The sequence below is a fragment of the Felis catus genome, chromosome A1 (genome assembly GCF_018350175.1).
Source record: "Felis catus isolate Fca126 chromosome A1, F.catus_Fca126_mat1.0, whole genome shotgun sequence".
In the NCBI taxonomy this organism is placed as follows: Eukaryota; Metazoa; Chordata; class Mammalia; order Carnivora; family Felidae; genus Felis; species Felis catus.
Window position 1 is genome coordinate 80,574,152 of NC_058368.1, and position 18,131 is coordinate 80,592,282.

The following is an 18,131-nucleotide window of genomic DNA, read 5'->3' on the forward strand; positions in this document are numbered from 1 at the left end:
TTGTAAACTGCCACAGGCCACCATGCAAGCCAGCAGGGAAAGCACTTGGGGGCTGTGGAGGGAGTAAAGGGACACATGTGTTCAAGGGACTCTCCTTTACACAGTGCTCTTGTAAGAAGGGGCTCTCTTCCTTGGTCAGATGCATGTGTCAATGTCATTCCATGTTCGGAGAAGCTTGTTCATTGCGGGACACTTGGAAGTCCGAGTTCTTCAAGTCCGGCCTGCGCGTTGCCAGGGCCATTGCCAACCGACCATGTTCTGCCCAAGTGCGATGAGGGCTGAGAGGTCGGTTTGGTTGGGGCCGTTCTCCGTCCTTCCTTCCCCGTCGTCGTCACCGACACAGACCCAGTTCAGGCTCTGCTGCTTTCCTGATACCCATGGTTTCTGAAACGTCACCATCAGTTAAAGTGGAGTCGCTCCAAGGTTTCTGGTCCTGCAGAGCGGGCCGGCCTGGCGGGTGGTGAGGTCACGCGCCGGAGCTGGCCTCCCGGCAGGGGGCACACCTGACACCCGCGCGCCACGCTGGGGGTGGGGGTGCGGGCGTCCACGTCCCCAAGGATCTCAGCAGCGCCGGGGAAATCAATTCCTCTCCGAATTAGGCCCATCTGCTCACAGATTTAATGATGATTTGTGTTCTGTAATTGCTGGCTTACAAAGTGGCGGGGAGAAGCGAACGTCTCGTTTTCAGCACCCCCCACCCCCCCACCCCCGCCCGAAATAAAACTGGCAAAAATCAAAAGAGCATTCTGGGAAGCACTTAATAGTTGCAACGCTGGTGAATTCAGAAAATCAATGACGGGCTCCGCGCCCTCTGAGGAGGGGCCGGCGCGAGGGCAGCGCCGCGCGCTCCGGCGTCCGCGGGGCGTGCGCGGGGGCCCGCGGGGCGCAAACGGTTAAGGCGGCCGGCGCCTCCGGAGGTCACGGCGGCGCAGGTGGGCGCGCACGGCCGGGCCGGGGCGGGGGCGCGCGGCGGGGCGCACGGCGGGCCCGAGCGCGGGGTGCGTGTGCGGCCGGCCGGCGCGGGGCTGCTCCAGCGCCGCGTCTTTTCTTCTCCTCGCGGTGATGTCATCGGCGGCGGCGGCTGGGAGCCGGGAGGCGGCGGCGGGGGCGGCGCCGGGCGGCCGCCGCAGGTTCATGTGCATCTAATGAAAAGGCACTTGACAGTCGGCCAGGACGCACGCGAGGGAGCGCGAGCCGGCCGGACCGCGGCGCCGCCCGAGCCAATCGCGGGGCCGGCCTCTCCATGGGCGACCCGGAGGGGGCGGGGGGCGCAGCCGGCCGGGCCGCGGCCGCTCCGAGGTGAACGGCGCCCAGACGGGCTCGCGGCGCGGGGAGGCCGGGCGCGCCGCCGCTATGAATTCCGCCGAGCAGACCGTTACGTGGCTCATCACCTTGGGCGTGCTGGAGTCGCCCAAGAAAACCATCTCGGACCCGGAGGGCTTCCTGCAGGCGTCTCTGAAGGATGGGGTGGTCCTCTGCAGGCTGCTGGAGCGCCTGCTCCCCGGGACCATCGAGAAAGTAAGTGCCGCCCCGGCCCGCGCCCCCACGGCGCACAGGCCCGGGCGGCGGGCGCCCCGCCTCGTTCCCGCCGCGGCCCGGGATGCGCGGAGACGTGCGGGCGCGGGGTCGCAGGCGCCGGCACCTGGCGGCCGCGCGGGGCGCGGAGGAGCCCACGCGCCTCCTTTGTGCGCGGACCCGGGAACGCGGCCCGCGCGGGGGGCGCGCAGGCGGCGCGAGGCCCGGGCGGCGGGAGCTGGGGGCGCCATTGTGTGCGCTGCGGCGGGGCCCGGGGTGGGGGTGTGGGGGTGGCCCGGCCGTGTCCGAGGGGACCGGCCCCGGGGAGGCCGCAGGGAAGGGGAGCGGCGGCTCCGCTCCGCCCCAAGGTGGAGTCGCCCCTGTCGGTGACCCGAGCGGAGAGCCGCGCTCCAGCGCCGCGCACAGCCTCCTCGAGGCTTTGTTTGAACAGTTTTTGTTGGTGGTATCGTAGGAGAGTTTCACCTCTGCTTAGTCGACCAATTGTTGGGCGTTTTTCAAAGGCATTGATCGATAGCCGAGGGCCGGGCTGTAAGATGACCGACTGCCCTCCCCGCCAGAGAATTCCTCGTGTCTCCAAGCCCCGAGGATGGCCGACCCCACGAAGCCAAGGCACTCTCCGAGGCTGGCTTAAAATTATCGATTTCATTTTCGGGTCCGTGCCTGATTCTGAGCACAATCACCGGGCCCACAGACCCTGCCTGCTTCTGTGTTGGTGGCCGGTGGTTTCCCCGGGGCGGGGGTGTGAACCCTGACCCTCATCTCTGCCAGTGATTAAAGTTTGCTTTCCTCCCACACAGGCTGACAAAGCCAGGGCTGGGGGTAGAAGTGCTTTTAAAAACGATGTGACCCTGTGTTTCAAAAACACTGCAATTTTATCCTTTTTTCTCTTTCTTTCTTTCTTTCTTTCTTTCTTTCTTTCTTTCTTTCTTTCTTTCTTTCTTTTTTCTTTTCTTTTTTCTTTTTTCTTTTTTCTTTTTTCTTTTTGCCAGCGTAGAATCTTAAGCTCAACCAGTTACTTAAAAGGTGTTAAGTGTAGAAGCTGAAGCACACCGTAGTTAGGAAAAAACTGTTTAATTTTTTAAATGGGGTTGTTTTAGCCCTAACGTACAGTGATGATTTGCTGATCAAATGTTAATTAGGTCACTTGAAAAAGTAAAACGTTTAATCTTACAAGTTTGTGCATGTTTTGGTGCTGCATTTTAAAGGTCAGAAAAGGTTTTGTTTTATATGAATTTGCATGCCTGCTAGTTTTAGGTATTTTTTCTTACTTAGAACATATGTATGAAAACAGAATCTGGATGAGGCTGAAGGGCTGTCTGCCTGGCCAGGAAATAAAAACGTTGCTTGTAAACCAACCTGATGTCACAATAAAATTATGATTTAAGACAGGCTTAAGGAGCAGAATCTAACTTTCAAGGCCCTCGGAACAGTTTGTTGTCATCTGGATACGAGGACCTATGGTAATAAAAGTCAGATGTTGGAAAGCAGTGCAAATGCACGCTAAGTTCACCAACACAGGCTTCTATAAAACGTTGTTCCGTGACTAAGAGTGAAGTTTTAGGAAACTCCCTGCGCTGTCTGGATAAAATCATGTCACCATCGAAGCGTGCTATTTGGCATATTAGCTGCATTCATGTGATTGGCAGACTTGAATAATCATTTTCTTTTACATTCTCCAAAGGGTTTCTTTCCAAACTGTAGCACTCCTTCCATCCCTAAAACAAAGAGAGGAAATGTTTAGCTTGTGGGAGCTGGACTGAAGCCCGACATGTTCTGCAACCAGGGTCCCCCAGAAATGTACTCTGCTGCCACTGTCCTTCCCTACCACCGACCCCCCTGTGGCCCCAACTGGTTGGTTTTCCGCTGACACTGCCAGAATGCAAGTGGCACAAATTAGAGACAGCACTACCGGTTCTGTGTGGTTCAAAGGTAGGTTTTTGGAGTAAAATATTAGCCAGTCTCTGCCTCTAAAAACCACAGGTTTCCGCGTCTCCCGAGCTTTCCTGTCTCTTTAGCAGAGGCATTGATTTGGGCTCCCACACCGCGTAGCGCGAGCCACAAGGCAGACGTGTGCGACAGCTCTCACTTGGCCCTGCGGACGTCGGTCTGGGGACGGCTTTCTTTTACACAGGAGCGTTTGGAAACTTCGTCGAACGTTCATGTGGAACCCAAAGAGATTTAACTTTACCCTAGTTGGCCACCTGAACACGCTGGCAGCTGGGCAGGGTGCTGGAAGCAGCATGCCACGTGTGCAGATCCACGACTCAAAACGGACCGTTAGGCTGGGGAAAGCGCAGAGGTGGCTCGGGTTTCCCACATGCCTTTGGTCAAGAAGACACGTGCCGGTGTGTTCCTTGTATTCTGTTATTTGTTCTAGTTGGAGCCAGTGAAAGGGCGGAGAACCACGGGGACTCTCAGACTGTAGATGTTTTCGCCCAGGTTCCCCTGGATGCAGGCTGCCCTTCGCAAGGCGGGGGTGGGGGCGGGGATCATACACCTCTGTGAGCAGCTCAGAAAAGAGACACTTTTCATTATCGCCACCGGCAGGTCGTCTGCTGTCGGGGAGACAGAGTGGGGATTACGCGGTTTCCTGGACCTTCGTGTGTGAGGCACTTCCGCTTTGATTTTCTCCAGCAATGGCCCTGGTGTTTTGCTGGCCTGCTCACCCTTCCTGGGATGGGAGCGGGCAGAGGCCCCGAATCCAGGGGCCCCTGCCACCCTGAGCTCGTGAACTCACACTTGAAGCCCCTCTGGACTGTTTAGTCACAGGGGTGAAATGAAGATTCAGACGTTCTAGAAGGAGGAGCACCTGTAATGAGCACACAGAAGTGGCAGGGGTCATGAAAGGAAATGCTGCTTCAGTTTTCCTTGTTGGTGCGGCCCACGGGGCTGCTGGATCCAGTGTGAGAATCTCCTGGAGCCTGGTTCTGTCTTCCCCGAGCCAGGAGAACAGAACACACTGGAATCGGTAAAGTGCTTCCCTGGGGACGCTCCCATCGATCCACACTTGTGGATCACAGTTGAGAAAGTCCTGCTACCCTTCTGGCCTTGCTGGATGTCCTGGGCGTGTATGTTGAGTTGAGATGGGGTTAAGCTGCTGGGCTGGGTTCCTGTGTCCTGGGGCGGTGACAGAGCCCCACCCCTGGCTGGCTGCACTGAAGATGTTCTCTCCCAGGCCTGGAGGTGCAGGCCTGGGATAGGGGTATGGGCCGGGGATTGGGGTGCAGGCCCGGGACTGGGGTACGGGTTGGGCCATGCTCACTCTGAAGGTGCTCGGGAAGGGGGTCCCGCACATGCCCAGAGTCCCCATGAAGTTCCCCCAGTCTCTGCTGTGCCCAGACCTCCCCTTTTATGAGGACACCGTCCCTGGATTAGGGCCACCCGACCCCTGTATGACCTCAACTTAACCAATTACATCTGCAGCAACCGTGTTTCCGAATAAAGTCACATCCTGTGGTTCTGGGGGTCAGGGCTTGGACATACACATTTTGGGGGACACAATCTAACACATAACGGGTTACATAATGAATTTGAATCCAGTCAACTTATTGAGTACATACCTGCTTGGAGGATGCCAGGTGCTACGGGAGATAAAAAGAGTAACTGTTCTTAGAGGTTTGAGTGCAGGAGAAAACTGTCAAAACAGGAGCAGCGTGAGGAAATAAAGTCAGCTATGGAGGAAAAGGAACAGGAATTAAGGGGTTCCAGGCAACCAGCGTCTGAGCAGGCCAGCCTCTGATGATTTTCCTGACATGTGGATTACGACATGGTTTGTGTTTCCTCAGACTATCCTCGGGCAGCCCTTAGGTGGTCCTCTGCAGGCTTGCGGGCAATCAGCGAGTTCGGATATAACATAGGAGGAAAAAGTTGCTTTTTCCTGGTTGATTTGTGGCTTGCGTTTCCGGTCAGTCCTAGGATTTCTGGGGCCGGTGGCGGGAGAGAAGTGAGGTGTCAGTGGCCCCTGGACAGCGGCTCTGAGGGCCCGCCGTGAGCAGCTCGCGCTGAGGATGAGGTCAGCGATGGCAGTGTGGTGTGATGGCGAGGGTCTCGCTCACACCGGGCCAAGACTCGGAGGCCCATGCCCCGCAGCTGTCGGTACATACTTGGCGGTCTCGTGGGAAAGCGTTCTGAGAGAAGTCGCAGGGCACGTTACATCCCGACTGTGTGTTTCGGGAGACTTCTTTAAACTTTGCAAACTGAGCAAATTCCTTGTAATGAAACGAAACTTTCAGAGGAGTTAAAATGTAATGACAAACATCTGCTTTTGAAGCATATGATTTTGAAGTCCTGCCTCAGCCCTGCACGAGGGGGATTCGTGTTGGGGGTTTCAGGCCCTGAGGAGGGGGAAGCCCACTGCATTTGCTGGCTGATTCGCAGTCAGGCAGCCTCCTGGCAGTTTAGATGGGGGGACGCCCAGAGTGGCTCGCTTTAGCGAGTGTGCTGGTGCCGTGCGTGGTGTGCTTGCTCCGGCAGGTGTGACATAGGGGTGTGTGTGGGGGGGGGGCAAGAGGGCCTTCCCCACGGGCAGCTGCCCCTTGTCCTCCAGCAGAGTCTGGCGGTGGTGCTGTCCCAAGACCTCATTCTATTAATAGAAGCAATGCCCGCGGTGGCTTCCTTTCCCGGTTCCCTTAAGCACTGCCCGCCTGTGTCCGTATCTTTTACAGAAATAGCGCGTGCCCCAGGTTGCAGGCAGCGTGCCGGGCACCGTCGCCCCCATCTCCCAGGTGAGAACACTGAGGCCCAGCAGTGCCTCATGCCATGCCCACGTTGCCCAGTTAGAGCCCCGGGGGCAGAAGAGCCCAGGTGTGCCTGTCGTCCGCGCTGGGCCTGCTCACGTGCGCTAGATCAGGAGGACGTAGGCAGTCCCTGCCTTCAGGAGTTACAGACCAGCTCAGGACACCAGACTGACAATGTGAGTGACCACAGTGACAGAACAGACTCCAGGGTTACATCGTGGGCACAGACTGCCGTTCACCAGGGGTCCTAAGAGGGAAGGAGAGGCCGTCAGGATGTGAGCCACACGCCTGCCTGGTTATCTGGGGGCTCAGAAATAGCTGGAAGCAGGACAGGTAGCTCTAGAGAGTGTTGTGCTCGGGCTGTGACCCTGGTCGGGACGCTCCTCTGCCCCTTTTCCCTCCTCTCTCCTGGAGGACACCCCTGAGGAGTCTGGCGAACTGTTGCTCTGGCATCGGATCGTCCTCCGGGGGACTCGAGGGCCTTCCTGACTCTGTGCTTACTGAGGTCCATCTGTGCTAAGATGTAGAACAGTGTGCTGTCCGTGTACGTACATACATACACGTGCACATGTCTAATACTTCTCGAGAGGCCCGGCTCTGGTCTTGGACTGGAGCCGCCCATGTGTTTGTCATTGTCGGTAGAAGGTGGCAGAAGCCCACCATCCTCTGGGCACCCAACTCTGTCATGGGCGGTGCCACCAGCTGGGGCAACCGGTTGTCCCCAAGACCCACTGGTCCCTCCCATAGCCACCCTAAGAAGGGGCGGTCCCCATATATGCTCCAGAGTCACCCAGTTGCTGTGTGACGTGTGGCAACTTCTCCAACTTCTCTGAGTCTCAGTTTCTCCCCTAAAAAATGAGATTAATGACCCCCTCCCCCCCAGAGGGAATGGCCTCTTGGGGCAGAAGGGTTGCTAAGAGGGTAAATGGGTAGCCCTGAGGGGTTTCTTGTGTTGTCAGGCACAGAGTAGGGTCCTCGGGACACAGAAGTTGTTATTATTTTACGGACTGACCCTGGAAACTTTCTCTGCTGGGAAAACTCCAAGCCAGGATTTGAACCTCAAGGCCAACGCCAATCCAGGAATACTTCCTTATTCTCACAACCAGCCAGAGTCTTGCAACTCCAGGGGGCTGGTGGCCCCTCCCTTCCCGCCCTGACAGACCACCACTGTCTGGGTCGGCGGGACCACTGAGTTTGGCTTCCAGGACCCTCTGCTCAGCGCCAGGCCCTGAGCAGCTGCAGAGCACACACAGCTGCTGGAGGGCTGAGCTGGCGGGCTCGGGTTTCACATTTGTAGAGTTTCATGCATGGGAAGGGCGTCCGCAGAGGGAGGGTGTTGGGGCTGGCTCTGGGCCCTGGGTGTGACATCTGACCTTTTCCTCCATCAGTTCTACCCAGTTAGGTTAGGAGAATGCATTTCCTGATGTTTTCACATTTCTAACTTTAGCTCTGAATTTTAAAAGTTCTATGAACCAGACTGGTCGTTCTCAGCCCTATTTTTGTAGACAGTGCTGTGTCTGCTGTAGTCTAAGGGCCAAGGAGCAAGGTGGGGATGTTTAAATGGGATGTGTGGAAGTACGTTTCAAACACATATGTCACAATTATTTAAACCACTGTAGTTTTGGGTTCCTACTATGTGTGTGCTACTGTCCACATCATACAGAAACACATGCACACACATGCACCTGTTCCATATCACCTTTTTAGGCAGGTCATAAGGGAAACCATGGGGTCTTAAGTGTAGTGCATTTGTGAATTCTCAGTGTGAAGGAATTCTCAAGAGGTTATCCAATCCAAACTCATCATTTTACAGATGGGTTAACTGAAGACAGCTGCATCCGGTTGTGTAAGTTGTGCACTGCACAGTCTAGGGTAGGTCACTCATAGTGTACATGAATGGTGTCTTAAGACTGTGCCGGGCAGGGGCTCTGGGGCAATGATGCATAGAAGTCAGCCTCCACAGAGGTCAGCGTCCTCAGAGGTCAGCCTCCTAGGGTACAAGACAAATTAGAGACGGGTTGTGGTAGATTACAGAAGTGGCCCTAGCTCTTCACTCCCCGTAGACCTGCCTTCAAAGAGGGAGCCTGTTTTCTCACTTCTTGAATCTGAGGCTGGCCTCGACTCGTGTTGGCCAATGGGATGTGGCGGAAGTGACAGGTGTTAGTACTGGCTGAGGCTTCAAGAGGTTTTGCGTGTTTCTGCACTCTCTCAGACCTGCGTCTACTCTGAGGACAGGCCCAGGCCCTGGATGCTGAGGGATTGGAGAGCACGTGGCAGAGAGCTTGACTGTCCCTGCTGAGGCCTCCTGGACTCCCCTCCTGCCTGCTCACACTGGAGAGAGCCGCGTGCAGATCAGCAGTGCTGCTGCCCAACACAGATGACCACTGCTTCGCGAGCAAGCCCAGTTGTGACCCGAAGGACCGGCCAGCTGACCCGTAGCCCACGGACCAAAGTAGATGCTTCCTTCTGCCCGCCACTGAGGTTCCGTGGCTGTTTGTTAATGCAGCCTCACTGTGGCAGTAGACGGCAGGTACAAGGCTAGGGAATGCAGCTATTATTTTGTACGTAATTTTACCTTTTATTACACTTGGAGCAGCTTTTTACAAAGGGTCCATAATACCCCCCCCCCTTTTTTAATGTTTATTTTTGAGGGAGAGAGACAGTGTGAGCAGGGGAGGGTCAGAGATAGAGGGAGACACAGAATCAGAAGCAGGTTCCAGGCTCTGAGCTGTCAGCACAGAGCCCGACACGGGGCTTGAACTCACGGACTGTGAGATCATGACCTGAGCCGAAGTCGGATGCTTAACCGACTGAGCCACCCAGGCGCCCCAATAATACCCCTTTTTAAAAATTTTATTTTCGAGGGGTGCCTGGGTGGCGCAGTCGGTTAAGCGTCCGACTTCAGCCAGGTCACGATCTCGCGGTCCGTGAATTCGAGCCCCGCGTCAGGCTCTGGGCTGATGGCTCAGAGCCTGGAGCCTGTTTCCGATTCTGTGTCTCCCTCTCTCTCTGCCCCTCCCCCGTTCATGCTCTGTCTCTCTCTGTCCCAAAAATAAATAAACGTTGAAAAAAAAATTTAAAAAAAAATTTATTTTCGAGAGAGTGAGCATGAGTGGGGGAGAGGGGCACTGGGAGAGAGAGAATCTCAAGCAGGCTTCATGCTGGGTGTGGAGCCTGATGTGGGACTCCATACCATGACCCTGGGATCATGACCTGAGCTGAAATCAAGAGTCGGATGCTCAAACCACTGAGCCACCCAGGTGCCCCAATAATATTCTTTTTTTTTAAATTATTTTTAATATTTATTTATTTTTGAGACAGAGAGAGAGCATGGACAGGGGAGGGTCAGAGAAAGAGGGAGACACAGAATCTGAAACAGACTCGAGGCTCTGAGCCATCAGCACAGAGCCCGACGCGGGGCTTGAACTCACGGACTGCGAGATCATGACCTGAGCCGAAGTCGGACGCTTAACCGACTGAGCCACCCAGGCGCCCCCCAATAATATTCTTAATATAGTCTTCAAAGAAAGACCAAAAAAAGTGTAGCAACTTAAACCTCTCCAGTTTATATTAAATTGCTTTAGCTTAAGATGGGAATCCACAGTTCCAAGTTTGCTTTGGCTTTGTGTAGTTTTCTTACAATGCAGTCTTGTTGTGGCAGGATGATTTTTGTTAGCAACACCTTATTTAAAACAGTCTAGTTCTGGATTATTTGTAAATACTCTGGCCTGTGATGGCCTTTCTCCCTCAGTTCTGAGTGACTCACTACTAAGTTCCTGTGCCAAGAAGATGTGTGCCCAACCTATTTCCTGTCCGTAAAGTACTTTGTTTACAAGAGATGTTTTAGTACCCATCTGCAGTTAGCAAATTCATTCAGAAGTCTTTTGTCAGGAACACTGGTTTTCTGAAAAAGCCTGTTGCTTTCTGAACGCATGCCAAAAGATGATGACTTTGTTCTTCACGTTAAGGAGGAATGTTATAGTGCTTTTGACAGAGAATTAGGTTCAGAGAAGTATTCCTGGTCCTCATCGCCTCTGCTGGTGCTCCAGGAGGAGTAAGAGACTCTCAGGACATAGAGAGTTTTATTCCAGGCCTTTATTTCTTGAGTCACCTCATTGTGATCTCTGTGGTGCTGCAGAAATTGCCTTGTTCAGGGAATCATAAACACTGGTGCTGGTAAGGAGATTTCTTCTCGTGGAAGCATGACATTTTCTGGTCAGAGTCTTCCTGTTTGTTAATGCATTTTTGTTTCTGTTGAAAACAAGCGCTATAAATAGGATGTGGTCAAATTCTGGACAGATTTGCGATGGAGTGTAAACTTCCAGAAAGTACCACAGAAACCATGCTTTTAAGTGACAAGAGACCGGAGTTGAGTGTCTTCCCCACTTTATCGACTGATGACAGATGGAGAAGAGTCAGGGTTCACGTATCATGCCTCTGACAGAGCAGTTACTCAGACAGAGCCAGAATAGCTGCCACATTGACAATCTAAAATAGCTGCCATGTTGGTGATCCAAAATAGCTGCCATGTTGGCGATCCAAGGCTGATTCTTCAAATGACAATAGTAACTCTACTTCAGTGGGTGTGAGTCTTGATTATCTGTTTATGAATTGTTAAAATAATAATACGGGAGCGAGCTACTCACCCTACCCGTAATTCTTCTGTTGTCTGTAATGAAATGTCTTCCTAAGAAGCTAGAAAAATAAGAGCACTGGATGTTACATGTAAGTGGTGAATCACTAAATTCTCCTGAAATCATTATTATACTAGATATTAACTAACTTGGACTGAAATAAAATTAAAAGAAATTTAAAAAAGAAAGATAACGGCAAATGCAACTCTAAGTAGTAGGTGAAAGAAAATAAATAACTTAATGGGAATCAGTGACAGAAAACAAATTTACTAGAGAAAATCAACAAAACCAAAATCTGGTTCTTTGGGAAAATCAATGAAATTGGTAAGCCTCTTAAACTGGCCAGGAAAATGGCCAATATGAGGAATCACTATGGGTTCCACAGACACTAAAATGACCATAATGGGATAGTATGAACGTTTTTATGCTAGTATATTCTACACTGTAGATGAAATGCATAATTTTCATGGAGGACCTTCCCAGCCCTACAGGTATAGAATTCAAACCAGTTAAAAAGCTTCTCATAGAGGGGGCACATGGGGTGCTCAGTCGTTTAAGCATCCGACTTCAGCTCAGGTCATGATCTCGTGGTTCATGAGTTCGAGCCCCATGTCAGCTGTGCTGACAGCTCAAAGCCTGGAGCCTGCTTCGGATTCTGTGACTCCCTCTCTCTCTGCCCGTCCTCCGCTCGTGCTCTGTCTCTCTCTGTCTCAAAAGTAAGCAAACATTAAAAAAAAAAAAAGCTTCTCATAAAGAAAATTCCAGGCCACATGGCCTCATGGGCGAACTTTACCAAAGAATTCAGGACTTCTGTCCAGAATACATAAAGAACTCTCAACACTCAATAATAAGGACACAAAGAGTCCAACTTGAAAAATGGACAAACAGCTTGAGCAGACGCTTCACGGAAGAAGGTGTGTGAGTGACAGGCACAGGAGAGACGCTGGATGCACTTGGCAGGAGGGACATGCAAACAGAAGCCACCGCGAGGTGCCGCTGTGCACGTGTTAGAATGGTCAGAATTTAAGCCTGGTCATACCGCATGTGGATGAGGATGTGGAGGGGCCAGAGCCCCCATCCACTGCTGGTGGGAACCGAAAACCATGTGACTGAGCAGCTTGTCAGTTTCTTGAAGTAGTGAACATCCACGAAGTGGCTGAGCCATCCCGTTACTAAGTGTTGACTCGGAAATGGAAGTATGCCCTTAGCGTGTCTCGTGCACGTGTGTTCATAGCAACTTTATTTATTTATTTATTTATTTATTTATTTATTTATTTATTTATTTATTTATTTATTCGTTCTTTGCAACTTTATATTTGATAGCCACAAACTGGACACAACCCAGATGTCTTTCAACTGGTGAATGGATAGAGTGTGGTATATCCACGGAATACTAAGCAATAAAAGTGACTACTCTGTGACAGGAATGAAAATTATGCTGAGGAAAGAAGCCAAAGTACACATGGTACTTCACGAACATAAAATTCTAGAAAATGCGGCGTGGTCTACAGTGACAGAAGGCACATCAGTGCTGGCTTAGGGATGCTTCATGGGGCACAAGGAGACTTTTGGGGGTGAGGGGGCGTTCGTCTTGATTCTGGTGATTGTTTCAGAAGGGTACACGTGTCAAAACTTGTCAAATCGTACGCTTCAAATATGCGCATGGCACGTCTGTTACGTCCCAGTAAGTCTTACGCGGCAGTATTCACTCTGCGGGTGATTAAGATTTTGTTGTGCGTACTGGAGCTTTAGTTCATTTTACCAGCAGTCCCTTTTGAACCTAATTGTGAACCCAGAAAACATGTATGGAATTTCAATGTATAAAGGTGTAAATAGCGAACTTACATTTTATGTGGGTGGGGGGAAGGGACTCGCTGCCAGACCTCATTTATTCGCGTGTTTGTTTTCTCATCAGATCCTTCCTGGGTATCTATTACACGGATTATGCTGGGCTCTGGAGATTTAATGATTAGCCAAAATACACTCGCATACTGTCCCATGGGGAGAGCATTAAAGACATCGTATGAATTTGTTTTACAGATTGAGACATGTGCTCGGGGGGTGAGGAACGGGTTTTAGCAGAGGGACCTGGTTTCCACTTGGCAGGTGGGTCAGGTCACGTCTTGGGGAAGGCTCTTCTCTGGAAGTACTACTTGAGTTGAGTGTTGATGGACCAGTGCACTGTTAATTAGAGAGGGGAACAGGGAAAGTTTGTGATGTTTTCAAGGGAAGTCTTGGTTGGGTGCGGATTTGGAAAACAATATTCCAGGCACAGTGTGGAAACAGACTGGATGTGGCCTGGGGAGGTGGTTATTAAGCTCTCAGCCTTGCCCGGCTGAGAGCTGCTGGGAGCTGGGTCTGGGACGGGGTTGGGGAGACCGCTCCCGGGGTGCTGGCCACACACAGGGTAGATGTGGTGTCCCGGTGCGAGAGGGGGCCCGGGGGCTGCCTGAGGCTCGGTATCAGGTCCAGAAGGGATGCTGTGGTGAGTGTGAGGAGTCAGGGCTCAGACAGGATGCTGGGCTGTAAGATAAATTTGGGAGTCACCCAAGAGAGATGGGAGCTGAGGTGTAGGAGTGGTGAGCTTCCTGGCGGCCGCAGCAGCAGCAGCAGTGGGGCTCAGGAGGCTGGCAGCAGGTGGTTAGGTCAGGTCAGGAGTGAGCCTGGTGACTGGCAGGGGAAGGGCACGGCCAGTACGCTGCAGGGGCGAGAGATGTGCCTTGGAGGACCAGAGGCTCTGGCGGTGTGCTGGGAGGGTGGGGGGGGGGGGCACGGTCACTCCCCGTCCCCAGGTGGCAGGCATGGCGGCGACCGTCCCAGGAGAGCCAGCAGAGCACGCACCCGGTGGCCGGCCCCTGAGCAGGTGGCCAGGGTGAGAGCGGCTCTGATGGAGGGGAGCAGGCGATGTTGGGGGCAGAGCTGAGCGGGAGAGGCTGGATTCAGCAAGAGGGCGGCCGGGCTGGGGCCTGCCGCGTGCTGGGCGTGTGGATTCCCCGAGATTGTTCGGGGGGCTGAGCAGGGCCTGTGGTGCTCATCAACTCTCGTCAGAGTTTGGTGGGAGGAAGTTGACTTTGAGCCGATTTTGCCTTTAGAAGACTGTGTTCTTGTCCGTGGCTTAGGGAAGTACAGCTGTCATGGGTTTCCTCCTTCCTTTCCAATGTGTTTTCCCAGGTGTTTGTAAGAATCCAGTGAGTGAGTGGAGTCTGCCTGGTTGTCGCTCTGGGTGCTCCCGAGATTTGCATCTTACCATAACGTATTAATGTCTGGTCTTTGACGCGCCCCCTCCATCCATTTTATGACGAGCCGCTGGAAACCACCTGCTGTCGGCCATGTCCGTTTTGCAGCTGACCTGTGAAAGTCCAGATCTGATGTAGTTAAGGCCTTTTAGGGGTGTCTGTATGTAATTTTTAGAAAGTTCTTGTCCAAGCTGAGGACTTTCTGTATTCCGTTACAAAGTTATGAATATACACGTGTCTCCTGGGACTGCTGTTCCTCCTTTGGAAAATGCTCACAATTAGCTACATGTCATGATACATACGTGGAGGAGATGAAAGTAAATCAGTGCTGTTCAGTGGGAATCTCACGTAACCATTTGGTTACCAAATGTGTAGCATTTGGGTATTAATTTTCCGATTCACAGCAGTAAAACATGCGCTTTTCAGGTCTGTCTCCACGTGTGGGAGAAGCAAGCCCACCAATTATTTTTTTCTCCTTAATCCCTTTTCTTCGAGAGGATGTTGGGAGATGCAGGGGTGGGGGTGTGGAGGGAAGGAGTGTGGCACGCACACACGTGCTCCCTCACTGAGGAGCTTCTGGGCTGACGGCTCCTGGGTTGGTCTGGTTTTCTTCTCTCACGGCTGGAGGTGGCACAAGTGCCCGACACTGGTTCTCGTCCATCACGCACAAAATGTTAGCAAAAACAAAACAAACAACAAAACCCCCCAAACCCCCAAAATGTTAGTGAGCAAAACAAAACAAAAAAACAAAATAAAAAAACCAAAAATGTTAGTGAGCAAAAAAACAAAACAAAAAAACCAAAATGTTAGCAAAAAACAAAACAAAACAAAAAACCCAAAATGTTAGTGAGCAAAACAAAACAAAAAACAAAAAAACCCAAAATGTTAGCAAAACAAAACAAAAAAAATAAAACAAAAAACCCCAAAATGTTAGTGAGCAAAAAACAACACAAAAACCAAAAAAAAACCCAAAAAACCCAAAATGTTAGTGAGCAAAACAAAACAAAAAACAAAAAAACCCAAAATGTTAGCAAAACAAAACAAAAAAAATAAAACAAAAAACCCCAAAATGTTAGTGAGCAAAAAACAACACAAAAACAAAACAAAAAACCCAAAATGTTAGTGAGCAAAACAAAACCAAAAATGTTAGCAAAACAAAAAACAAAAAACAAAAAAACCCAAAATGTTAGTGAGCATCTCAGGTTGTCTCCAAGTGATGCAAGGCTTCCTGTCGTATGTGTCTTTGGTTGAGGTGGCGATGTGGGCCTTGCAGGGAAGTGTCCTCAGAATCACCTGATGGCTTGTGAAAATAGATTGCCAGGCTGCACTTCAGAGTTTCTGGTTTTGTAGGTCTCCGTTGGAGGTGAGAATTTGCATTTCTGACAGGTTCTCAGGTCATGCCAATGCTGCTGGTCCAGGGACCACATTTGAGAACCACAGCCCCCTGGGCTCATCTGCCCAGCAACACCATAGCCTGGACCAGCCAGATTGTATGCAAGCCCCTTTAAGAAGACAGGAGACCAAGATGTGATCACCTGGGGACTTTCCCACAGGTGGGCACTGGCTGCTTGCCTCCCTTGGCTTACAGACCCCCCCCCCCCCCCCCCCCCGCATGCTTGGAAAGTTTCCTAACTGGTGCCTTTTAGTTTAATACAGAACAGACCCCATGCTGCTTTCCAATGGGCTTTTGAAACGTGGAGGTAGAGGGAGGTTGGAAAGAAATCCTGCCTTGGGTTGGAAGGGGCAGTTGGAATATATCTCAAAAATGGAATCCCTCACCTGTTTCTGTGCGTCCAGGAAATCCCTGCATAAAATGGAAGACAAACAGAATCTCTTTGAAGAGACCAAGCTCAGGAGGTCCGTGGAATCGCTACTTAAATTGAGGTGCTTGAGGAGACATCCTCGGAATAGTGACATGAGCCCCACATAGAGGGGCTGTGTCTAAGCAGGACTCCAAGTCACGAAAAGCTAATGAAAGGCACAGATGCCTCAGGCAGGCTTCTCTGTGACACAGGCTTTTAAAGGGAAGTAAGTCCCCGAGTTGGGTTGCGGGGTCAGGGAGTCGCCTCTGGGAGGGGGTGGTGCTGGGTCCAAATGGCAGCACAGCCGCTGTTCCTTAGTGAGGGAGCTCCACCGAGCTGTGACTCGTCCTAACGCTGCTTCTGGGGGTGTGGATCTGTGGTCCTTAAACTGGGGACCACGTGTTCTCTGAAGGTCTGGACACGCTGGCTTTCCACCAACACTGAGGACGCACACCTTGATTTCATTCCAACTTAAGCTTTTCCATTCAGTAGCCAGTTAATCGTTTTGTTACTGAATATGGAGAGAACAGTGACAGTGCTTGCCACCCCCTCCCCACCCCAAGGCTGGCGGCAGGAAGCTGCTTTTCTAGACGCCATTGCTCAGGTGACCTTCAGCGGCCATCTCTCCTTCCAGCGAAGGCTGTGGGGGTGGCTGGCAACCATTTTCAAGCAGCCACCACGAAAAGGCTTCAGAAGGCAATGACACTTTCTCTTGAAACAAACGAGAAAATAGGAAATCTCAGCAAAGAAACAGGACTCATGGAAAAGAAATGGGAATTGCAGAAATGAAAACTGCAATAACAAAACTCACTGGACAGGCTCAAAAGCCGAGGGGAGACGGAAGGCAGAAGAAGAGAATGCGAGGCCACACCAGCGGAGTCTTCTAGGCCCGGGGAGCCTGCCTGACGGAGCTGGGAGGAAGCCGCGGGCCTGTCACAGAGCAGGCAGCAGACGCACTCAGAGTCACAGCTGCAGGTGGGCGGCTGCCCACATCCATTCCCTCCCTCCCCTCCTCCTGTGTGAGCCTCTGTCCCCGCTGCCTGTCCCCTTCAGCTGTGAAATGTCTGGGTCACACCACCTCACCGTTGGCTTCTTTTGGCCCCTTTGTGACAGGAAACTAGAGTAAGGCGACCCTACTAAACGTGCACGTCTGTGGATGACCATGGAAAGTGCTGGGCAGCGGGAGCCTGAAGAGGCCCAAGGGAGCAGGCCAGCTGGTTAGGGGAGCCCAGGGCGGAGCCAGTGATTTTGCTTCGTGATAGAGATGAGGGCTGAAACCAGAGTGCTGGCTCTCGGCAGCTCCCGGCTGACCGCACTGGAGAAAGCAGGGGCCCCGGTCACTGAGCGTGGGCAGCCCTGGAGAGAGGCGTGACAGAAGGGGTTAAGGTGAAGGCTTACAGATACACCCAAGGCTGTTTTGCATTTCTCTGTCTATGGGGATTATGCTTCCAAGTGTTTTCTAGAATGGCTCCTGTCTCAAAAGTTCGATTCCCATATTTGACCAGTTATGTTTACTTGTTGGTTCTAGGTGCTCCGTAAACATTACTCAACATCCCTTTTACGGAACAAATAATACATTGGGTGCTTGTGTCTGCCGGGTGCTGACACAGCTCTTCTCTAGACCAAATACTCTGCACACTGAATGTCTCTTCCATGGTGCAGGAAGATATTCCATGAACTTACTTAGTACTAAGTACACTTAGTACAGCAGATAGTATATTAGACAGTGATGAGAAGGGATGGGGAGTGCCAGCAGTTAAGGCAATACTGCAGTTTTATATCTGGTACTTAGGGCAGGCGTTACTGAGAGGTGACATTTCAATAAAGACTCCATGAATATAAGCAAAGGAGTGATGTGAATATCTGGGAGATGGAATTTCAGGTGATGGGAATAGCTTGTGCAAAGGTCCCGAGGTCCCTGAATAGCCTCTGCAAACTTGCCTGGCAAGTTTGGGGAACAGCAGAGGCCACAGTGAGCTGGGGGAGGGTAGTTGGCTGATGGGTTCAAGGACGGAACAAGGGAGCCTTGTGCAGGGCCTGCTTAACCATCATAAGGATTTTGACTTGAAAACAGATTAATAGGCTTTATTTTCTAGAGCAGTTAAGGTTTCCAGAAAACTGGGCAGAAAGTACAGAGAACCCCATACACCCCCACCCTCCCCTTTTAACATTTTGCATTAGTGTGGT

The 18,131-nt window shown here is 51.8% G+C and overlaps 1 protein-coding gene across 5 annotated transcripts in view; it reads left to right on the forward strand.

The window, feature by feature from the left end:
* Positions 1–1,166: 1,166 nt before the first annotated feature.
* Positions 1,167–18,131, forward strand: part of ARHGEF7 (Rho guanine nucleotide exchange factor 7) — a 134,076-nt gene continuing 117,111 nt past the window's right edge. Inside the window, exon 1 of one of the 5 annotated variants that reach the window (XM_023253241.2) lies at positions 1,167–1,518. Coding sequence is in view for 3 of the 5 variants with exons in the window: in XM_023253259.2 (XP_023109027.1) it covers positions 1,354–1,518 (165 nt within the window). In the remaining 2 variants the exon portion in view is untranslated. The remainder of the gene's footprint in view (positions 1,519–18,131) is intronic. The other 4 variants (XM_023253248.2, XM_023253259.2, XM_023253244.2 and 1 more) reach the window with 4 other exon arrangements.